We start from the raw sequence: 20063 nt of genomic DNA on the forward strand, positions 1-20063 counted from the left end.
CGCCTTAACATCTAAAGGGGTTCGGTTCCACTAGGGTCAGGAGGAGGAGGCTGCTTTTTGCTCCCTTCGGGACGCCCTGGTAAAAGCTCCTCCCTTGATTTACCCCGATTTTTCAAAATCGTTTCTGCTCGACACCGATGCGAGCAACACGGGTATTGGGGGCGTGCTTTCCCAGGTGGTTGACGGCGTCGAACGGGTGGTTGCGTACGGCAGTCGGGTGTTGTCTCAGGCGGGGCAAAGATATTGTGTCACCCGCAGGGAACTGTTGGCAATTGTCTATTTCATCCAACAGTATCGCCCATATCTGTACGGTCGGCATTTCACCGTCCGCACAGATCATGCGGCACTGCAGTACGCCCTGCGAGTTCAACAGCCATCGGGACAATTGTCCCGATGGTTGGAGATCCTCCAGGATTTTGATTTCGAAACCACCTACCGTAAGGGCGTTCGCCACACCAACGCGGACGCTCTGTCGCGCATGCCAACCACCTCAGAATGTGCATGCCTCCTGGGGTCGGGACGTTGCAAGCCAGCAGGGGACATGTCGGTTCCGGTCCTTGCGGCCGCCGCCGACGGCGAGACAGTTGTTCCAAATTCTATTGAACAACAGGGGAAAGATTCCCTGCTGGGTTTGCACATTCAGGAATGGGGGCGCCTCCAGATGGAGGATACCTCCCTCCTCGCGTTGCGTCGTCGCGCCGGGGAGGCGGGGCGGGGGTCGGGTGATGCCGACGCATGGGAAATGCACGCGGGGTTGCTGATGCATTGGGACGGAAAATCCCACCGACACCGGCTGGTGGTCCCTTCTGGGTTACGGGGTAGGGTGGTGTGGGCTGCTCATGAGCGCCTCCTCCACCTGGGTACCCAAAAGACCCTCGCCTTGCTCCAGCGTGATTTCTTTTGGCAAGGCATGACAAGGGATGTCTCAGATCTGTTGGTTTCATGCCCTCGGTGTGCGCAGCGAAAACCACCAGCACGAGAATCAAACCCGCCTTTGCAGTCTATCAGGGTCTCCAGAGTGAACGAACTTGTCGCGCTGGATATTCTGGGCCCATTCCCCGCCACCCCTAGGGGTAATAGATATTTGTTAACCGGGGTCGAGTACTTTACGCGCTGGCCTATGGCCTGGCCCCTGGCCAATCAGTCGGCAGCAGCCATCGTCGACGCCTTTGTCCAAGGTTATGTCATGGACAAAGGTGCTCCGGAGCGGCTGCTGACCGACCAGGGTAAAAAATTTTCCGGAAAACTCCTCCAACAGGTCTGTGAGCTCCTGGGAACGAAAAAAATTCGTACCTCCCCCTATCACCCGCAAACTGACGGGATGGTCGAGCGTCTGCATCGCACCATCTCGTCTATGTTATCACAGCAGGTTTCGGACTCACAGACCGATTGGGACTTGCAAATCCAAGGGGTCTTGGCAGCATACAGATTGGCCCCCCATGCTGCAACGGGATTTTCACCCTTCTTCCTCATGTATGGCCGCAATCCTGACCCACCTGTTCGGGCGCAGCTGCAGATCCCCACGCCGCTGGGTAAAACTAAATTAGTTGACCATGTTAAATTCAACCTTGCTAAATTGACTGAGGCACGGGATGCTGCCATGCTAAATTCCGACCAGCGTCAGAAAGCAAATGAGCGCCTCAGACTGGGTCGCGCGCACGTGCTGCAGTGGAAGCCTGGGGACAGGGCATGGCTGCACTGCCCCCAGGTACCACTCGCGACATCCTCTAAACTGGTGCGGCCGTGGCGGGGTCCTGTCGAGGTGGTCGAGGTTTTGCGGCCTCAGTGCGTTCGCATCAAATGGGGGAAGCGCCGGTGGTTTGTGCACCCCTCGAGACTTAAACCATTCGTTGCGGTGCGAGGCCCCACTCCACACACGCGTGGCCAAACATGTGGGGGGTCGGCCGACTCAAAGGGTCCGTCTCTGCTGCTCTCGCCTGACGTGTTGCCGGCTGTCCCGCCCACAGGTGCACCGGGATTGACGGGCTCGCACCCAACCACCTCTAACGGGGGATGCCGAGGGTCTCGCGACGTCAAGCGCGGACTCACTGCAGAATGGACAGCTGCCACCGGACGGTCCGCCATCCGGGGTTGCCCCGTGTGACGGGCCTGCAGCAAGGACGCGCACAAAAATGCGCAGACTCTTGTGATGCATTAAAAGGAAATTTATTTCTCTCGTGTATGGTTGCGGGGTGCTGCGTCGGTGGGGTGCTCCTGCCACATTGTGTTGTGTTGTGTTGCGTGTGTGCTAGGGGTTCCCTGCTAAAATTGTATATACGTCGCTCTTACGGAATTCGTATTTATTCAGGGGGGGTGCGTCGGGTTGTTTTCCCTTCGGGGTTTGTTGGTTCTTGTTGTTGTTCCATTCACGTTATGGTTAAAATTGTTTTTGAGGCACACGCGGAGGTCAAGGGGTTAATAAACCTTTATTGAAGTTGTTGCAGCCGGGACGGCTGCGAGCTGTACAGGGGGGGGTGATGTAGGGCTGTTACAGAGGGGCTGTTTGTGTAGGGCTGTATGCATAGGATCAAACGGGTAACTAACACAGTGGGCGGGGCTCCGTCAGTACACGGGGAGGTGCCCGCAACGACGTCCGCACCGGGCGGCGTGGGGGGGCTGCTCGTGGGGGGGGGTTGTGATCCTCTGGGGGGGGTATAAAAGGGGATGAGCCAGAGAGCTCGGGGTTCAGTCTTAGAGTAAATAGGGGAAGACAGAAGATCGACCAGCTAGGCCCTGGACTCCCCTGGGACGCCGCCCTTATCAGGGCCGCGCAGGACCGAGCCAGTGGCGTGGTCCCGTGAACCAGAGTTAGTACTCTGGGACTCCGGGTACCGTAGCCCGACTGACCAGTTTCGGGCCAGATAGCCTCCCCGTTAGTGGAGGACTAGGGATAGGTCAGGGGTAGCTAATAGAATATTCCCAGCTATCCGGGTGAGGGGGCCGATACACCCCTCTAGTATTGTACGACCATTTATATAAATAAATACGTGTGCCTTACAACGGTGTCCAAGCGTCCTCAGCGGTACTTCACATATGTAGTGACGGTACGCACTGACAAGGGGGGAGCGTGTGAGAGCGCGTCAGGTGTGGCTACCTCGCGTGGTATAGTGGTGACGCGCGCTGACAGTGATGGATTGTGTGGCAGCGCGTGGTGAGTGGTTGTGTGCGCTGACACAAGCTGGGAAAAAGGATCGTGTGGCAGCGCGTGGTGATTGGTCAACTAGGGTGGGTGCTCACATCGAGGTCCGCATAGGCTCCATCTCCCCGGGAGCGGAGGACTATAAAAGGCGATGCGCGGGGGTGCTCGGGGAATTGGTAACCAGTGAAGATCGAAGACGGAGTTGGAAGAGATAGGGCCCTGAGACCCCTAGTCCCGCTGTCCTTGTAAAGGCCGGGACCCTGTGCGGCTCAGAGGCGAGACCGTGGGACCCGCGGCCTGACGTCCTTGTGAGGGCGAGGCTGTGGGACCCAGTGGTCGGGACCCATACCCCAGCCGGGGTGGGTTCCCCGGAAGCTACGGGGCGGGAGAGCCCGTGTGTGTGTAGCCGGGGGAACCGCGTAGCGTAGGCTGCAGTTGGCCACACGTGTCAGTGAAGTTGGTGTTAATAAAAGTGTGCTACCCGTCAAGTCGTCTCCCGCCCAAATTCCTACATTGCACATACTGTACATACTCGTGTTTCTTTCAGAAGGGCTCATCGGTGCCGGATTAAGCTAGTGCGGGGCCTGTAGCATATGTTATAAAGGGGCCCTAAGTAAAAACCACAAAATATTTTATTTTTTCATTTGCTATACATCCAGATAATACGACAAATCGCTAACCTTAAACACCCAGCCATTAATAAAAGTTGAAAGCAGTATAGTACTATAGTAATAGACAGTGGCGGCTCCTGCAAAATCTCTCAGGGGGGGCAAATGTCTGGATGATTTATAAGGATAAGGTCTACCCATGCAATGGATAAATTAACAGCTTAAGCATGTAAAGGCAACTTCACTTCTTTAATATAAATGAAAAATAAAGTGACTCTTACAATACATCTTGTTTGTTTCTATACTCACTATTAATACAATCCACTCAAGTTTCTTTTATTAAAGATTCCACTAGGTGGCGACAAATTATATTGTTTGATGAAACGTGCTTACGTATGATGACGTAAGCACGTTAGGGCGAGCCCTCCCGGAAGCCATAGAGAATGCATTGCAGCGCCCCCCAGTCGAAAAAAAACATCTTTGAATGTAAGTCTATGGGGCCACTCGGGGCGATTCTCAGCCGGAGTGAAATCGCCCAAAAAGAGGCGGTACTCCACAGAACGTGACATGACGCTGATTGGACTATATCCAGATGCACAGTGACGGCTAGCGTGACTCTGTGGTTGAATGACATTGGTGGTGCGTCGCCCAATCGCCCTAATGAAGAAACCGCCCCTGGTAATAGAGCAAGTGCAGAATCACTGAACCGGAATTGATAGCTTGAAAGCATTTAGCGCGGGGCCTTTGAAAGTGCGGGGCCCGGTAGCGTATGTAGCTACTTTTGCTACGAGGATAATCCGGCACTGGAGCTCATCAGTAGGCCATTCCTAGCAATGGATTGCAAGTGCGGGACCAGTCAGTGTGTGTGTGTGTAACGACAAAGAGACCACCAATGTATCTTGCTTCAACATCTCTCAACTTTTGCATGATCGTTATCCAACCTATACGAGTCTCTCTACCTCATCCTTGTTTTACCAAAACCACTCCATTCCACTCGGTCCTCTTTCACTGGCGCATGTGGTGTGGCTCACCTGCAACAATCGCCCTTTTGAATTAATACTCGTCTGCCACATAAGTATTCTTAGTTGGAACAGAGGTTCAACTCATTTCATCTGTTACGTATCACTATGCTAAACACCAGATAGCACCGCCTTGGAAACACTATGCAAAATATTTAATAATTAAGAATGATTGTAGCTATGCAGTTGTTTAAGATAAAGGCATCTATTATAAAAGGCCCCGTTCCGTGTATCTGTTTGATGGTTTCTCCGTCAACTGAATTATAAGAAAGCCTTTTCACAAGGCCTGAATAAATAAGTTAGAAAGTGGACTCCCCTGACCCCCACCCCCATGTGAGGGTATAAAGTTGATCCAACAGGTTTCCAAAATTGTCGAACCCCACACTGTCCCCCCCACCCCCCAAAAAAGGAATGTATGTTGTAGGCATATATTCCTACACACGCTACATACAATAGAGTCCAGATTTATTTTGTAGGCAGGAGTTAGAATGGGCTGGCCGTAGGCCGCTGAAGTTCTAGTCTATAAAAAAATGACATTTTGCGAATGTTCACAAATAGGGTGCAGACGAGTCTCTGCAGGGGGGGAACTACGTTATCGCACTATTCTACAAATGTTGAAGAATTGCGTTTGTACTGGCACTCTTCTTGTGCTGAAGCTTGTACTGTGAGAGATGTTGTCCTGACTTCGTGTTACAATTCTTTTTAAAAAAGTTATAACGTACAGGAAAGTAGCACCATAGCACATTCACACTGCATATATAACAGCCCCCTTTGCCTACAAACTAATGTCAATAATATGACTTGCAGCTGCAGCTGATCCTGAAATAATTACTGTCAGCGTGAAGGAGAATGACAGCACCTGCCTGCCGTGTGGCCGAGGTAGGAGTGCCCAGCCAGGCTCGGTGGTCTGGTTCAGGGTGGCACAAGGAGCCAGAGACCAGCCGGTCCCCGTGGCTTTGTGCTCCGAAAAAGAAGCCTTCATCCCTTCTTGTGATCGTGATGGAGGGGGCGCATCAGGGGTGGGGAGGCTCTGCTGCTCTGGGTCTGGTGGCCTCACGATAAGAAGAGTGGAGGCTGGCGACAAGGGGACGTACACGTGTGTCACGGGGGCTCTCCTCGGCCAGCACGTGTGTAACAACAGCCTCGCCATGTGCGAGACAGACCTCTGGCACAAGATGTTGAATCATCCCAATAATCCTGTTCAGAAAACTACGCAGGTGTCAGTTATAGGTAAGCACCACAATGTAATATACCTGATTAATCCATTTATTTTCCAGTCTTTTAACAGTATAGTACAGAGACATGTGTTCTAATGAGTTTTAATGATTGTAAACCAGCCGAGGTTGGTGGCACGCACTTTAAAGTGAAGCGAGTGAGAGGTGGGATCGGAGGGTCAACAACTGAGCACTGATGTACGTGAAGCAGCGGCAGTGGCACAAGGGGCCTAAAAGAGGAAGCACAGCAAGCATGCTTCATGACAAATCTGTGAGGATTTTGAGATCCCCCCCTCCCCACCCGCGTGTGGGTCTACTTCTGGGCACTGCGGGTGTCCTTCCGAATATTCCATACACAAGCCAACTCAAAGGGGAAGTGGCTAAACATCCTTGCTGAGGTCCCGACTCAGTGAATACTTAAATGGGTAAATATTTAAAAATTGTTCCGAAAACAGACGTTGGCATGCAAAAATTAATATTTAAGTGAATAGCAGTGTTGAGTAATTCAGTATTTATTTCAGATTGAGGAAAATTATCATTCTTGACTATTGTAGTACTTATTGTTTTCCCCTACCCATTTCCCCGCCCTTATTCCCTGGCTTAGTCTGAAAATGAACCCCTTTCACCTGTACACGCTCCCACGAGGGACAGACACTAACCCAGAGGGAGCAATCTCCAGACCCCCTCCCCGTACTTTCCACGCGTTCTCTATCCTGATCAAAGGTCGGCAACCAAAATAACATGAAGATGTTTTTTTTTCGAATTCTGTAAAAAACCCTCAATATTTCAAGAGCCACAATGCATGCGAATATGAGACAGCGGTCCTTAATAAATGATCTCACGAAGCAGAAGTCATTAAAGAGCCACCGCATGCATCTCTGGAGCCGTCAGGTTGCCGACCGCTGATCACGATTGTTGCAATGGGTTCAATTAAAAAAAAGTTGGTTTTAAAAATTATTAATATTCATACATCCAAAGAAAATTTAAATGGAATGAAAAACAGTGATGTGTATTGTATAATAAATGCAAGATACGGTTTATGGTATATTATATACTGTATATACATTTGGCAGCATAGATAATTCAACGGTGAAGATGGAGTGATGAGATCAGTTCATGTTCACGGATGAGATCAATTGTAGCATCCCAGGGCCAGACGGGATAGTGGCGGAGTGGGGAGGTATTTATCTAGCAGTGGATCGACCATGGCAGATAATGATGCTGATGTAAAATTACATATAGTTCTAAGATTTCAACATATCTTGGGGACCTCGGTAAAACATTGACATTTAATATTTATCAACATGTAAGAGGATTATACTGGGACTGCACTTTCCAGCCCTTTAGAAGTAGGACTTCTGTAATTCACAAGCTGATATCACCCCTGTACAACTCTTCAATGCCATCAACAGGTGACGATGCTGGATCGATGAGGACGTACATCGTAAAGGTTCACACTGGGAAAATACACAGAAGTGGAACCGATGCAATCGTTACAATTCACATCTATGGAAACAAAAATAATGTGACCTCACAACTGGTTACATCAGAAACAAACAACAATCCCTTTGAAACTGACCAGGTACTGCAATGCACTTAAAATAAAAATCTCACGTATTGATGATACAATTGGCTAATATTGTGTTTGAACGAATTAGGCTTGTATACTTGCTACTACAGAAATGTGAAATGTTGTTAAAGTAGTATATCACACTCCCAGTGTTAAAGGTTTTATTAGAATTATGCATTCAGTATTTCTCATAAACGACGGCTATGTGTCAGAGGAAAGTCATATTTGTGACGAGTGCTCAATTGTTCTCATACCATTGTAACTTTTTAACACGATGAAACCAAGGTGTTATTTTGTCGAGCCAAAAAATGAACATTGAATTTCTCGGGTGGCAGGGGCCCATTGTGCTTTGATTAATTGACATGTGGATGGAATTCAATACCTCTACCATGAGAATGTTCTTCAATATAATCGCCTTCCAGCAATTTGGGTGAAACATATTTGGCGATCATGGGATGCAACTCTGGGCTGCATGGTGGCCAAGAGATGATGGTATTCAAGTAAATAGATTGGTAAACTTGCTTGTGTGGACCAAGGAGAGAAACCCATCATTTTCTCCAGGCACTCGAGTTTCCACCCGCATGTAGAACACGCTTTATACATTAATTTGATTGTAATATGGACCTTTCTGAAAACAAAGTCTTTTCATGGATAAATTAAGGACATCATTATATTAGTTTTGTGTCATACATATCATTCGGATTGTTTGTGCAGTTCCATTTTATTTGCATTGTTTTTTTGAAGTGTAAGACTAACTATATGAATTGTCGTGCATCCTGACAAGAAAATCTAATTATTGTTTTACGTTTGTGTGGCTACAGGTGGACATCTTCACGTTAAAAGTAAACAATATCGGAACAATCATGAAAATCTCCGTGGCACACGACGGCACCGGGCTATTCGATGACTGGTTTCTTGAGAAAATTGACATCGAGGATGAAAAGTCAAAAGTCACTTACACATTTACAAGCAATGTTTGGGTTTATAAAAACGATGTAAAAACCCTTCAGATCCAGGTGAGTTATGCATGTTTTTGTTATCGCTGGTTAAACTGTTGCATTACAAAAGGCACAAGCGACCTTGTGGCAGTGCACGTTTCATTTCAGAATCAGAAAAAAATTAGACTGGAGGAGGATTCCAACGAGCCAAGAAGCTCTTTTCACAGATTTGCCAGTATGGACAAATCACCAAGTTACAACAGTAAACAATAGCAAAACGATAGGAGGCATTTGTAGCCATGAGACATTTGGTGGAAATTCCAAATCGATATCCTTGGGGCCAGCCTCGCCGCAGGACGCCCACTGCTGACCTCTCACAAAGGAGTAGTGATTTTAGTGACCCAGCAGAAATTATGCCACTGCGTCAAGGCAAAATGTTGACAGTTTGGTTGGGTCTTGGAGTCAATGAAATTGTAGAGTTGGGCGTCATAATCATTAAAAACAGTGGCCGACGTTGCCAAGTGGGAGAAGATCAAATGTGATGAGCAAAGGACCGAGGATGGAACCTCGTGGAACACCAATGTGGTTTCTCAGAAAAAACAAACCAGTAAGAATTTGCAAATGTGTACAAGAGAAAAAGACCTGACAAAATATTTATAGAAATTAGGTTACGGTTTTCATGCATAAAGAATTGCATTTTTTAGTTACGATTATTTTTAATTGTACCTTCAATCAGCAGACATGTTGACGGATTATAGCGACTCCCTATAAACATGATATACAAATGTAATGTATACGAATCGCTGAAATCAAGCAGCTTCCACAAGGATCTAGTTTCAGTTGAAATACACATCTCATTTGGGTGACAAGTGTAGGACAAATGAAGTGCTTTTTTTAGGTATACACCCGAATTCATTGCCATCACTTAATGTCCAACAATCACATGCCACACTTTAGCAGAGCACTCGTGCCCTCTACAGGGTGTTACGCATAGCTGACTTTTGAGTTAAGTGCATCCGTGTGTAAGATTATAAATTGCAGTAAATCCACTCGAAGCTGGACTAATTGCGGGCTCGGCCTTTCCAGTTTTTTTGGAGTTGTGCAGCCACTACACATAAATAATACATACATCAATAAGTTTGAGTTACATTGACACACAACCAACGCCAAACACATTTTACAAAAACGTATTAACTACTGAACATTGACAAATAAATCATGCTTAAAAGCAGTTTGATCAGAGTAATTTGCAATCAGCGGTGGAGAGCTGACATTCACTGGATGGGAAAGCATGAAACGATTGACTAACGGGCTTGAAGAATCCAATTTGCTTATGGGTACAACAAATGTGGAATAAATGTGAAAAAACTAGCAAGGACTCGGCTTGCCATGATAAGTATGTACGTTGAACTTATTTTGCAGCGTACGTGGTCAACCACGCCAATCGGTGATGCGGGGGAAGGACAACAAACTAAACACAAAAAACAGTTCATGCATGTGGCGATACTACAATATTTCGTAATATCCACGATGATCATTACATGTCATATATCACTTCTAATATATCCACCATAAACTCTGTCATCAATTTGCTAAATATAATATAAGTACTGTGGTAAATAGTTTTCATATTTAAAATTCCTGACAAAATCTGTATTAAATAACAGAAGCACAATATTTAAATTTTAAAATAATTAGCTATTACCCGTAAAATTCTTGTTTTGTAAACTGTTTTCAAGAATAATTGGCGGCATGGCCGTTGTTTGATGAAAAGTTTAGGAGTTCATAGATTTGTTTAATCTTTATTTATTCATGTTGATATTCTGGATAATTCCAAATTGTGGTTTTCTGAAGTCAGGTTTCCAGAGGTTTTACTGTACTGTTATTTGTCCTCGTTACAAAGCAACCCATTGACGGCATTACATGAAATCTATTCTTTTGATCAAACAGCCTTTTGGTGTTACGAGTTACAACCCATAATTTAAACACAAAGCACCATCAAATGTACTGGTCATAATTCTTTAGGAGTGTGCACAGTGCTTCTGATTATGAAAAAAGGTCATGTTTAAATATTGCTGTTTTTATTATTTCTAGAAAATTCATCATGGAATCCAGACACCTACTGCCCAAGATACATTTTGTGATGTTCTCACGCAAGATGCAAGTTGTCATGTCGGTAATGTTAAATCATGTTATGCTCTGCACTGAAGTGATTTATTGGCTCGGGGTAATAATTATAATTATCAAAGTACTGATCTGACATTCAAATCCTGGATTTAAATCTGGGCAGCCCCTTGTGATGAAATATGGTCATCACTTGTAAAGATTCGATTACCTCAGCCTGGTAATGAACGAATGAAGAGGAAAAAAAATTACATTTGGCTGTCACTCTATTTAAAATATTTCAGCTCTGGACGCTGCGGTCGCAAGATGTTAACTCCCTCGTCTGGTATACAGGAGGTCATGGGTTCGATCCCGACTCTGGAGCCTGTATATTTGGAGTTTGCATGTTCTCCCGTGGTCGCGTGTATTTTCTCCGGGTCCTCCGGTATTTGGCTGCTATACATTTCCACATAAGCCACTTCGTTGAGCTATCATTTGTGGCCAGGTCGCTTCTGGAAAATAGCTACAAATCTCATGGGCCTTACATAATAAAAACGTGTATAGTTAAAAAAAACAACTTCATTCTTGGTCCGAGAACAACCTTGTGATGCACATGGTGTGCTATCTAGTGTGAGATAATAATGGCTTTGCTGAGGTAATTTCAGAAACTATGGCATCTTACAACGTTCGTTCCAATTGTTTCTTCGTGCCAAATTGAACTTCCATGCCCTGACGCTCATTCCACAGTCTCTTGCAGGGGTTGGCAACCAAAATAACACTTTTTTTCGAATTCGCAAACAAAAAAGCCTCAAAATTTCAAGATCCGCTTTACATGCGAATAACATCACGCAGCAATAAAATAACCACATGGTTGCTGACTCCTGGTCTATTGTTATATCGCCGCTCTAAGAGGGATTCTGGTCTTCCTCGTGAAGCCGCTTCACTCCAACCTCCACTGTCCCTGCCTACCTCCTCCAGCTACACGCGCACACCCCCCCCCCCCCGCCCGTATGTATGTTGAACTTAATTTGCACGGTACGTAGCCATCGGTGCTAATCGACAAATACACCCTGTATACTTATAGGTTCTTTCGGTAAAGTCACGTAGATAGGAAAATAAGGGCGTCAACACAAGTCTCGCTACACTCGGCACGCCCAGCGGTTGGCGCTTCCCCCGATCTCCGCTCTCCCGCTCGCCGTTGCTGGGGCTCCTTGCGTTAGAAGAAAGGTTACCGTGTGGGGGTTTGTTTGCAGTGATAAAGTGATGTTACTACTTCTCCATTGATGTCATCCAAGCGACGACCGTCCAGTGCTAGTGGCTCTTTACTGGGCAAGGCGTGCAGCGTAAATCCATCTCTTTTGGAAGTGAAAATGCAGATCAGAGGAGGCGGGCGAAATGAAAAGTTAAGTGACCCGTTCGTTGGGGTTGGCGAGTCCACCTTCAGGACCCTTTTAAACCGAGCAGACAAAGTGCTATTGTGCAGCAATGTTTTCCTCTTGTATCCTCCTCTAAAGTCCAGCATCCCCTATGTCTCGTATGTTATATCTACCACTGGGAACGCGGTTCCTCATAACGAGGTGACATCATGGGACGCATCTACCTCGTTAACCGAGGTATACCTGTACGAAAATACAGTGCGTACTGTTTAGCTTTGCATTGTCAACAGATCAGCATCGTGTTTAACATGTTGCCCGCGCGTTCGCAGGCGTAATGGATGAGATGTGCACGCAATTCGGAAGCAAAAAAACGACTCTGGAGACAACAACGGCCTGGCTTAACCACTCGACGTCTGCTCTGACCAAGCAAGCTATGGGAGGCCATGTCGAAACTGGGGGGCAGTCTCAACCTGAAGTCGTCTACTGGCTGCCCATCATTGGCGTTTTGATCATTATCGTTTTCCTGATGATCGTAGCAGTCTTCTTCCACATTCATACAAAGAGACGCACGCCGAGTGGTGAGTCTAACTGCACGCTGTTGTTTAGTGCGTGTGTGGGCGCCTGCTGGTGAATGTAGCCGACATACGCCGCGGTGTTTAGCCAATCATATTGCCGCCACCTTAACTGACAAGCGGATAGATAGACCGACGGGCAGATGCTAACGCAGAATCGAAATTTAAGTTGAAAGTGTTAAAGGAAGCTTTGCACAAAAAATTGCAGGTGGCAATTAAAGCCAATCAAAATGTCTGATGACCACCGATAACAAAATCAAGACAGTTTTGAGCTCTCCTTGAAAGCGATCTCACCTTTGGAAACAAATCCGTGCTGTTAAAATTATCTCGTGCGCTTTTGTATGTTTGATACTAATGCTGAACAATTATGCTTTTTCATTGCAGTTATGCTTCTGGCCAACTATCAGAGGTAACTGTCTCTTTCTCATAATTATGCTTACTATGAGACAATGTAATTATTGCACTGCATCATTTTTATTCACGGTTCACACGGTTTGGAGACACGACACGGCAATTACAGTTGTTGGTGATTGTGCGCTCAATGGAAACTGAAAACTGGACAATGATTTTTTATATCAGTTGCATGCACACAAACATATAGGGCAGTGATTGGTAGTGCATTTGCACTTTCAAGTTGATCTCTTTGAAGAATAAATGCAATATACTCCATTATACGGTACAGGTATTTTATAACTGAAAATAGTTTATGTTTTAAGCCACAACAGCATACTTTTTTAATATATCAAAACCCTCTTTAAAATATATATTTAGTTACCTTCATGCTGTGCTGGAAAGTGGCGTTGTATATAATACCATACATGTGGGGATCCTGATATCGTGCAGAGTACACTCGGGACTTGCAAATCCAGAAGTGGTAAGTTCGATCTCCAGGTGTGGCAGTTGACACAAAAGGCACGCTTCTTAAACCCTCCTGTCTCTTGTCTACCCAGTGGCATAAATGGGTGCACGACAGTTAGTCGACCGACATGTTGGGTCTGGCGGGGTAAAGGGTGGGTAACTCCCGCCTCTCCGACGATTATTTTGCTAGTGGGGAAGAGTAGGCCAAATTCCGTCCAGCGGGGCTCTCTCTTGAGCTCCCTCTCTTTGAGACCCTTCTCCCAGCAGTAGTGTAAGAAGGTAATTACAGGGCTGCACCTTTACCTGAACTATGTATTGGCTGCATCACATATAGGAAAATATTGAGGGTATGTGTTTAACGTTAAGTGTGAGGAAATTGAACACGGGTTTTGAGCAGTGCTGGTTCAGTCTCGTGACTTGGTCAAAAGTTCCCATCCAGCCATGAACATGAATAGTTAAACTCATGGTGCTAACAGGAAGCACCTGGAATTATTTGAAGACATGGAAACATAAATTGCATTGTGAAAATGGAGTGTCATCACGTAAATGCCACACCTGATTGCAACTGCTGAAATCCTCAATAACTTTTGACGTTAATATATATCCATAATAGAGGTTTTTGGGTTAGATCGCGTAAATATATAAATGTGTCGTTAAAATCCGCCACCACCCGACACAGCCAACTAGTAAGGGTTGTCACGTAAACAGAGCGTGCCACTTCGTCACTCTTACAGCACACCGGTGTGTTGGAGAGTCAAGTCACAACATTTACAATCCGAGTACGACGTTTCGCTAGTAATTACTACTAGCTTCATCAGGCGACAGCCAGATTTGTGAAAAAGTCTTACTGTTTCGTTAATATATAAATACATATTATTCTCTAAGACTTGAGTAAATGTATGTAATTAACGTTTGCACCAATAAGATAATATTAGGTGTCAATTTTTCAATCAAAATCAACAAAACATGTTCAAGTATAGGGCAATGTCACCAATAACTTCACCTGCAAAAAACACACACTTTGGTCTTGGAGTCTTATTTGGCCCAGCCTAACTTTTAGTCGGCTTGTACTGAACAAATTGCTGTCATCTGCAGAGTGGTTTTATTGGATATGTATCAAAACTGTGAAATACATTTTGTATACGTTCCCAATATTAATTATGAATAGGGATACGTGAACTAATTTTCTGTATTTTCCCATGATTATTGGGACTCTTTTTTTTAGGAGTGTCCTGCATTGAAATGTTTACCTTATTCTGTTAATGTTTGGCATGTGGGAAGAACTAACAATGTCCAGAGAAACCCCACTTTGAAATCAAATCTATAGCATCAAATACATTGATTGAATGCCACTTTCTGACCAATAAGTCTGCCAGTACTATATAAATTAAATGTGTTTTTTTTTAAATAACATATAAACTATACTTAAGTCACTAGTTCCGTTGTCACACTTGCAATGGTTGTAGATAAGCATCTGTGAAAAATTGTATAATCTATTCGTCTCTAGTCACACGTCTTACAATAAATAGATCACATGACTTCTCTAAAAAAACGTAATATGAAGAAATGTCCTAGTTGGCCAATTTATTTATACTAGATTTCAGAAGAACTGATCATGAATGTTCACTGCCATGCTAATGTCAGGAGTCACTGAAAAGTCCAGTTTGTGCATTGCTTGCAGAACACATGGTCTTACCCAACAGCGTACATACACATTGCCACCACAAGAGTGATTTTACACACTAAGAACATTATTCTAGCCATAATTATGCTAAACTCCTGTTAGCTGTAGAAAATTGTGAATAACATAATTCATCGAGAAAATACATGAGCCATTACTTCCGCGTTATACATTGTTCATACCTGCTGGAAATATTGTTATTCACAAGCTAGCAGATACAAAGTTTTAATGTTTTTTTCTTTTTGCCACCAGACATGGGAATCATACTTCACAAACCGCAACACTCAACGAGTATAAGCAATCAGGAGTGAAATTAACTTCACTTTCCAAACAATTAAATGGCACAAATTGTGACTATGGTGAGTAGTATGCCTCACCATTCTGGCGAATTGCCCGATGATGCTGGCTGCAATTACCAGCGAAACGTCGTACTCAAATTGTAAATGTTGTGGCTTCAACACACCGGTGGGCTAAAGCAGTGAACTGTTTGTCTTTGTCAACGTGACACATTTTTTACTGATTGGCCGTGTCGGGTGGTGGAGGGTTACGACACATTTATAACTAAACGCGATCTAAACCCAAAAACGTTGATTATGAATAACATTGGTCGCGAAAGCCTACGTGTTAAACTGTCGATATTTTCTAAGCATTTTGAGAGAAAAAAAATCCATGATAAAGAAGTATTCCAAACATTGCAAAACTACCAGGATCAGAGCATTTTGCACTTGTATTATAATTCTGAAGATACTGTGCACATTAATATATAATCCCATAATACACATTTTTGGGTTAGATCGCGTTATCTATAAATGTGTCGTAACCCTCCACCACCCTCAACATAAAGAGACACTATTCAAAAAGTAAAAATATCCTTGATGATAAATCTCCAAAAGTAGTTTAGAAGAGATTTTTTCTAGAAAAGTATATTCCTCACCTCAAATCCAACTGAAGCTTGTTAAACTCAAAGCTTATTAAATTCTGGGAATTCATGGGTGTCCGTAACTGGTGGATGCATGCTGATGAGTTCTTATGAGAGTGAAATGCTTTCATGTTGCCTGAAACATCAAGCAACAAATCGTCCGTTTCTCAATCCGGTTGTCCTGGTGAGAGTCGCAGCTTACAAATCTTATGATTTATACCACAATATGAATCACACTGCCACGATGCAGTGGTTTAGCACACCGAACTTGCAATACAGATGCCCAGGTTTGAATTCCAACTCCTGGTTCAGCAGTTGAAACAATGGTGTAAGTTCCATACATCCCACATCTCTGTCCATCCAGCAGTAGAAATGAGCTACACCAGTTAGTTGACTAGAAAACTCACGCGTGGAAGAGCGGATGGACACTGCATCGTTCATGTTCAGATGCGCTTCTGAGGCCGTCTGTAACACCCTTTCTTCCGACATTAAGAAGCCACTGGGATTTGTGCACTTTTAAATGATCTCGATAGACAAACTCATTTCTTTAGAACTGCTTTTTATGTTTAGTTTGTTATCCATCCCCCGCACCTCGGATTAGCACGGTTGGCTACGTACGGTGCGAAAGAAGTTCAACATATATATGGGCTTATCAATGCTCTTAATTCAACCATCATATTTTGGACAGTGACCCCGTGGGGTCTATTGTGTAGGTTGTGATCTCCAACTAAAGATGCAGAGCTGCACCTTTATTTTTTTAAACGGTACACAAAACATAGAACGTTTAAATTACGTTTCTCATTTTGTACGCATCGAATGCCGCGCTTTGTGTCTGTCAGAAAATGTGTAATCAAGAAAAGATTATCGACACGTGCATCTGTGGAGGATGTGTGCAGCACCACCCGCCGCACACGCCCACCACAAATGCGGAAACGTCAAGAGAAGTACAAGTCACCGACGCTGCAATTGTTTTTCAAAGTCACAATGCTTGCTGTGTTTTACTTTGCTGTCAATTAAAACTTGGGCACTAACAATAATGTTCACATATATAACTGTATACATAGGCTGGATGCTGCCATAGTTAAATTGTTATCACATTAGACTTGGAACCTAAAGATTGCTGGTTCAATCTCCTGGCTAGGCCTCGGCAAGGTAAGGTAAAAGTTAAAAGTTAAAAACAACGAGCCTACCTTTACCCTACCTTTTACCTTACCACAATACAATCACTCTACCCTACCTTTTACCCCTTAGCAGGTAAGATAAAAGGTAAAAAGCAACGAGCCTACCGTTACCCTACCTTGTACCTTTACACCATACAAATTACCCGATTACAGGGTATTTACTGGGGTACAACACATGAAAAAAGTTTATAATGGTAAATGCTAGGTAGAGCGCTTTATTCATATATAATACTCTCGATTATTCAAATTTTACACGCTTTCTTTGAACTCACTCTGTCTGTTGTTGTCGTTGTGTCCTCAAATCTTGTAACTAAATTTTAACCCACTTCCCAATGTGGTATCGACTGCAAACTTGGTATACTTATGTCATACTGATGACAATACTATATTCTATCATAAAAAATTATAAAACATATTTTTAAACATTTTTTTTATGTTATGTTTCGGCTTGGGTCTAATTGTCCACGCTCAACTGACGTTGGCTGTGTTTGGCTATGGTCCCTTACGTTATGGCAAGCTTCTGGGCCACTTCCTGGAGTCGTGGAATTCTGCCATTATGAGTACATTTAATAAAAGCGTGTTTAAAATATTACTTATTAAATGGAGGCCACGGACTGCGCCACGGAGCTTTTAGCGGTAAACAAGGCACCGTATTTACCGGGTAATGCTTCGCGCTACCTTTACCCTACCGGGTAATTCCTCCGAGCTACCTTTACCCTGTACCCTTTACCTTGCCCCTTGGCATGTCGACACCTTTACCCTTTACCCTTTTACCCAGTAAAAAGGGTAAATTACTTTACCTTGCCGAGGCCTACTCCTGGCAATGGCAATACTGGTGCAAGATCTTTAAATTCGCCTGCATGTCCACCCAGCATTACAAATGTCTACACCACAGTTTATTGGCAGATGCGATGGGGTAAGCCCACCTCTAGCCAGCGTGGAAGAGTAGGCCAAATTTCCTTTAGAGGTGCTCGCGAGACCTACCTCTCGTGGAGGCCCTTCCATCAGCAGTGGCGCGAGCAAGAAATTGCAGAGTTGTACCAAGGAGTATAATTTGTTTTCAGAAATAATGTATGGTAACGTTTGTGGTTGTTATGGCACAAAGTGGTTATCACGATTAATCATGAACCCACTGACATACTTTAATAACACTCGTCTACAGCCAAAATGCTTCCGAAATAAATGTAGTCCAACTTTACTAAATCTGGGTCACTGAGAATTCAAATGATGCTTAAACTTTGATTGGCTCTAGTTTTCAAGCTATGCTATTGGGTCAGTATATACGACCCTTGACTTGGGAATGGCGGAGGATAAGTGAGTTATAAAGGGAAGGGATCTCAATTTAAACCATACACGACTAAAATACATATTTGACTGGATCTATGAATAAATCTATGACTGGGTTTGGACAGTACTTGCTTTTTGAGCAAAACAATGAATGATGCAATCTGAACCTGGTATTGCTACATACATGATATGAATTGCATCATGTTATTCCTAGAAGTCATGGATGATGTAATCATAACTAGGCTTACATCCTTCTGCTGAACAAATTGCCCGAAATCAGCTCTAGAAATCAAACAGTGTCGTGCTCTCTTATTCGTCATTATTTGATGTTGCAAAGGGACACATTTCTGTTTAGCCAAGGTCAGCAGAGATGCCTCGTACTTGTGTGAACAAAGCAGATAACTTATGGTATGTTTGTGGTGAAATGACTTTTGCATCACAAAAGTGCAGTATAACCACTATGGTTAAGAAAGCCGATCACCTTTATTTTTCTTTGGTTCTTTTCGGTTAAGTCACGTCTAAAATTAAAATAATAAATTAAAATAACATATTACGACGTTTCGATTGCAACACAAGCAATCATCATCAGGCATAAAAGAAATAGCAACAAAAATCTAACTAGAAAACTATAGACAGACATACAAGCAGACAGACATCACAACGGCACACAGAGAGAGGACACAAATCGGCACAAAGAGAGGGGTCGTTTCTGTGACGGTCCTTTAAATATAGAGAGGGGGGCAGAGAGAATTAGCATATCAATGAGTGTACGGCAACGTACTGCTGTTGCAAGTAAGATGACAATGTGGAACGGGCACGCAAGGTTGAAAATTAGGAGACAGGCACACGAAAATTAAATAACCTAGCAAAATATCGAAATGTGATGTAATACAACACAGAGAGTCGGTTAACACACAATTAACGCATAGCCTGGTTGATTACGTGTTTCAAAATTTGCTAAGTTAGATTTTTCGTGTGCCTGTCTCCTAATTTTCAAGCTTGCGTGCCCGTTCCACATTGTCATCTTACTTGCAACAGCAGTACGTTGCCGTACACTCATTGATATGCTAATTCTCTCTGCCCCCTCCCTCTCTCCGTCCCCGCCCCCCCTCTCTATATTTAAGGGACCGTCACAGAAACGACCCCTCTCTTTGTGCCGATTTGTGTCCTCTCTCTGTGTGCCGTTGTGATGTCTGTCTGCTTGTATGTCTGTCTATAGTTTTCTAGTTAGATTTTTGTTGCTATTTCTTTTATGCCTGATGATGATTGCTTGTGTTGCAATCGAAACGTCGTAATATGTTATTTTAATTTATTATTTTATTTTTAGACGTGACTTAACCGAAAAGAACCAAAGAATAATTCCTGCAGTCACGAAAGCTCCTAAATTAACACCTTTATTTTGGCTGAAAAATTGGAGATCAGGACAAGATGTGGGCTCCACGCATATGCTGTAACACTTGTGCAACAAACCTTCGCCAGTGGTTGAACAGGGCAAGGAAATCTATGCCTTTTGCAGTGCCAATGATTTGGAGAGAGCCAGCGGATCATATCAGCAATTGTTACTTCTGCATGGCACCTCCAGTTGGGAAAGGTGTGTC

At 44.2% G+C, this 20063-nt stretch overlaps 1 protein-coding gene across 1 annotated transcript; it reads left to right on the top strand.

The window, feature by feature from the left end:
* Positions 1–541: 541 nt before the first annotated feature.
* Positions 542–17794, top strand: LOC133341674 (uncharacterized). Its single transcript, XM_061550265.1, has 9 exons — positions 542–629; positions 5574–5996; positions 7393–7562; positions 8372–8566; positions 10583–10664; positions 12297–12545; positions 12924–12948; positions 15331–15437; positions 16837–17794. The coding sequence occupies exons 1-9, from the start codon at positions 542–544 to the stop codon at positions 16845–16847; spliced, it is 1350 nt and encodes a 449-aa protein (XP_061406249.1). The 3' UTR covers positions 16848–17794.
* Positions 17795–20063: the final 2269 nt, after the last annotated feature.

Source organism: Lethenteron reissneri, chromosome 12 (assembly GCF_015708825.2).
Source record: "Lethenteron reissneri isolate LAM-NWPU_2019-01 chromosome 12, ASM1570882v1, whole genome shotgun sequence".
Lineage (NCBI taxonomy): Eukaryota > Metazoa > Chordata > Hyperoartia > Petromyzontiformes > Petromyzontidae > Lethenteron > Lethenteron reissneri.

Coding starts and splice junctions, on each gene's coding strand:
- LOC133341674 (XM_061550265.1), top strand. CDS start 542: ATGTCGGTTCCGGTCCTTGCGGCCGCCGCCGACGGCGAGACAGTTGTT. Junction 12,546..12,923: donor AAAGAGACGCACGCCGAGTG/GTGAGTCTAACT, acceptor TTTTCATTGCAG/TTATGCTTCTGGCCAACTAT. Junction 12,949..15,330: donor CTTCTGGCCAACTATCAGAG/GTAACTGTCTCT, acceptor TTTTGCCACCAG/ACATGGGAATCATACTTCAC.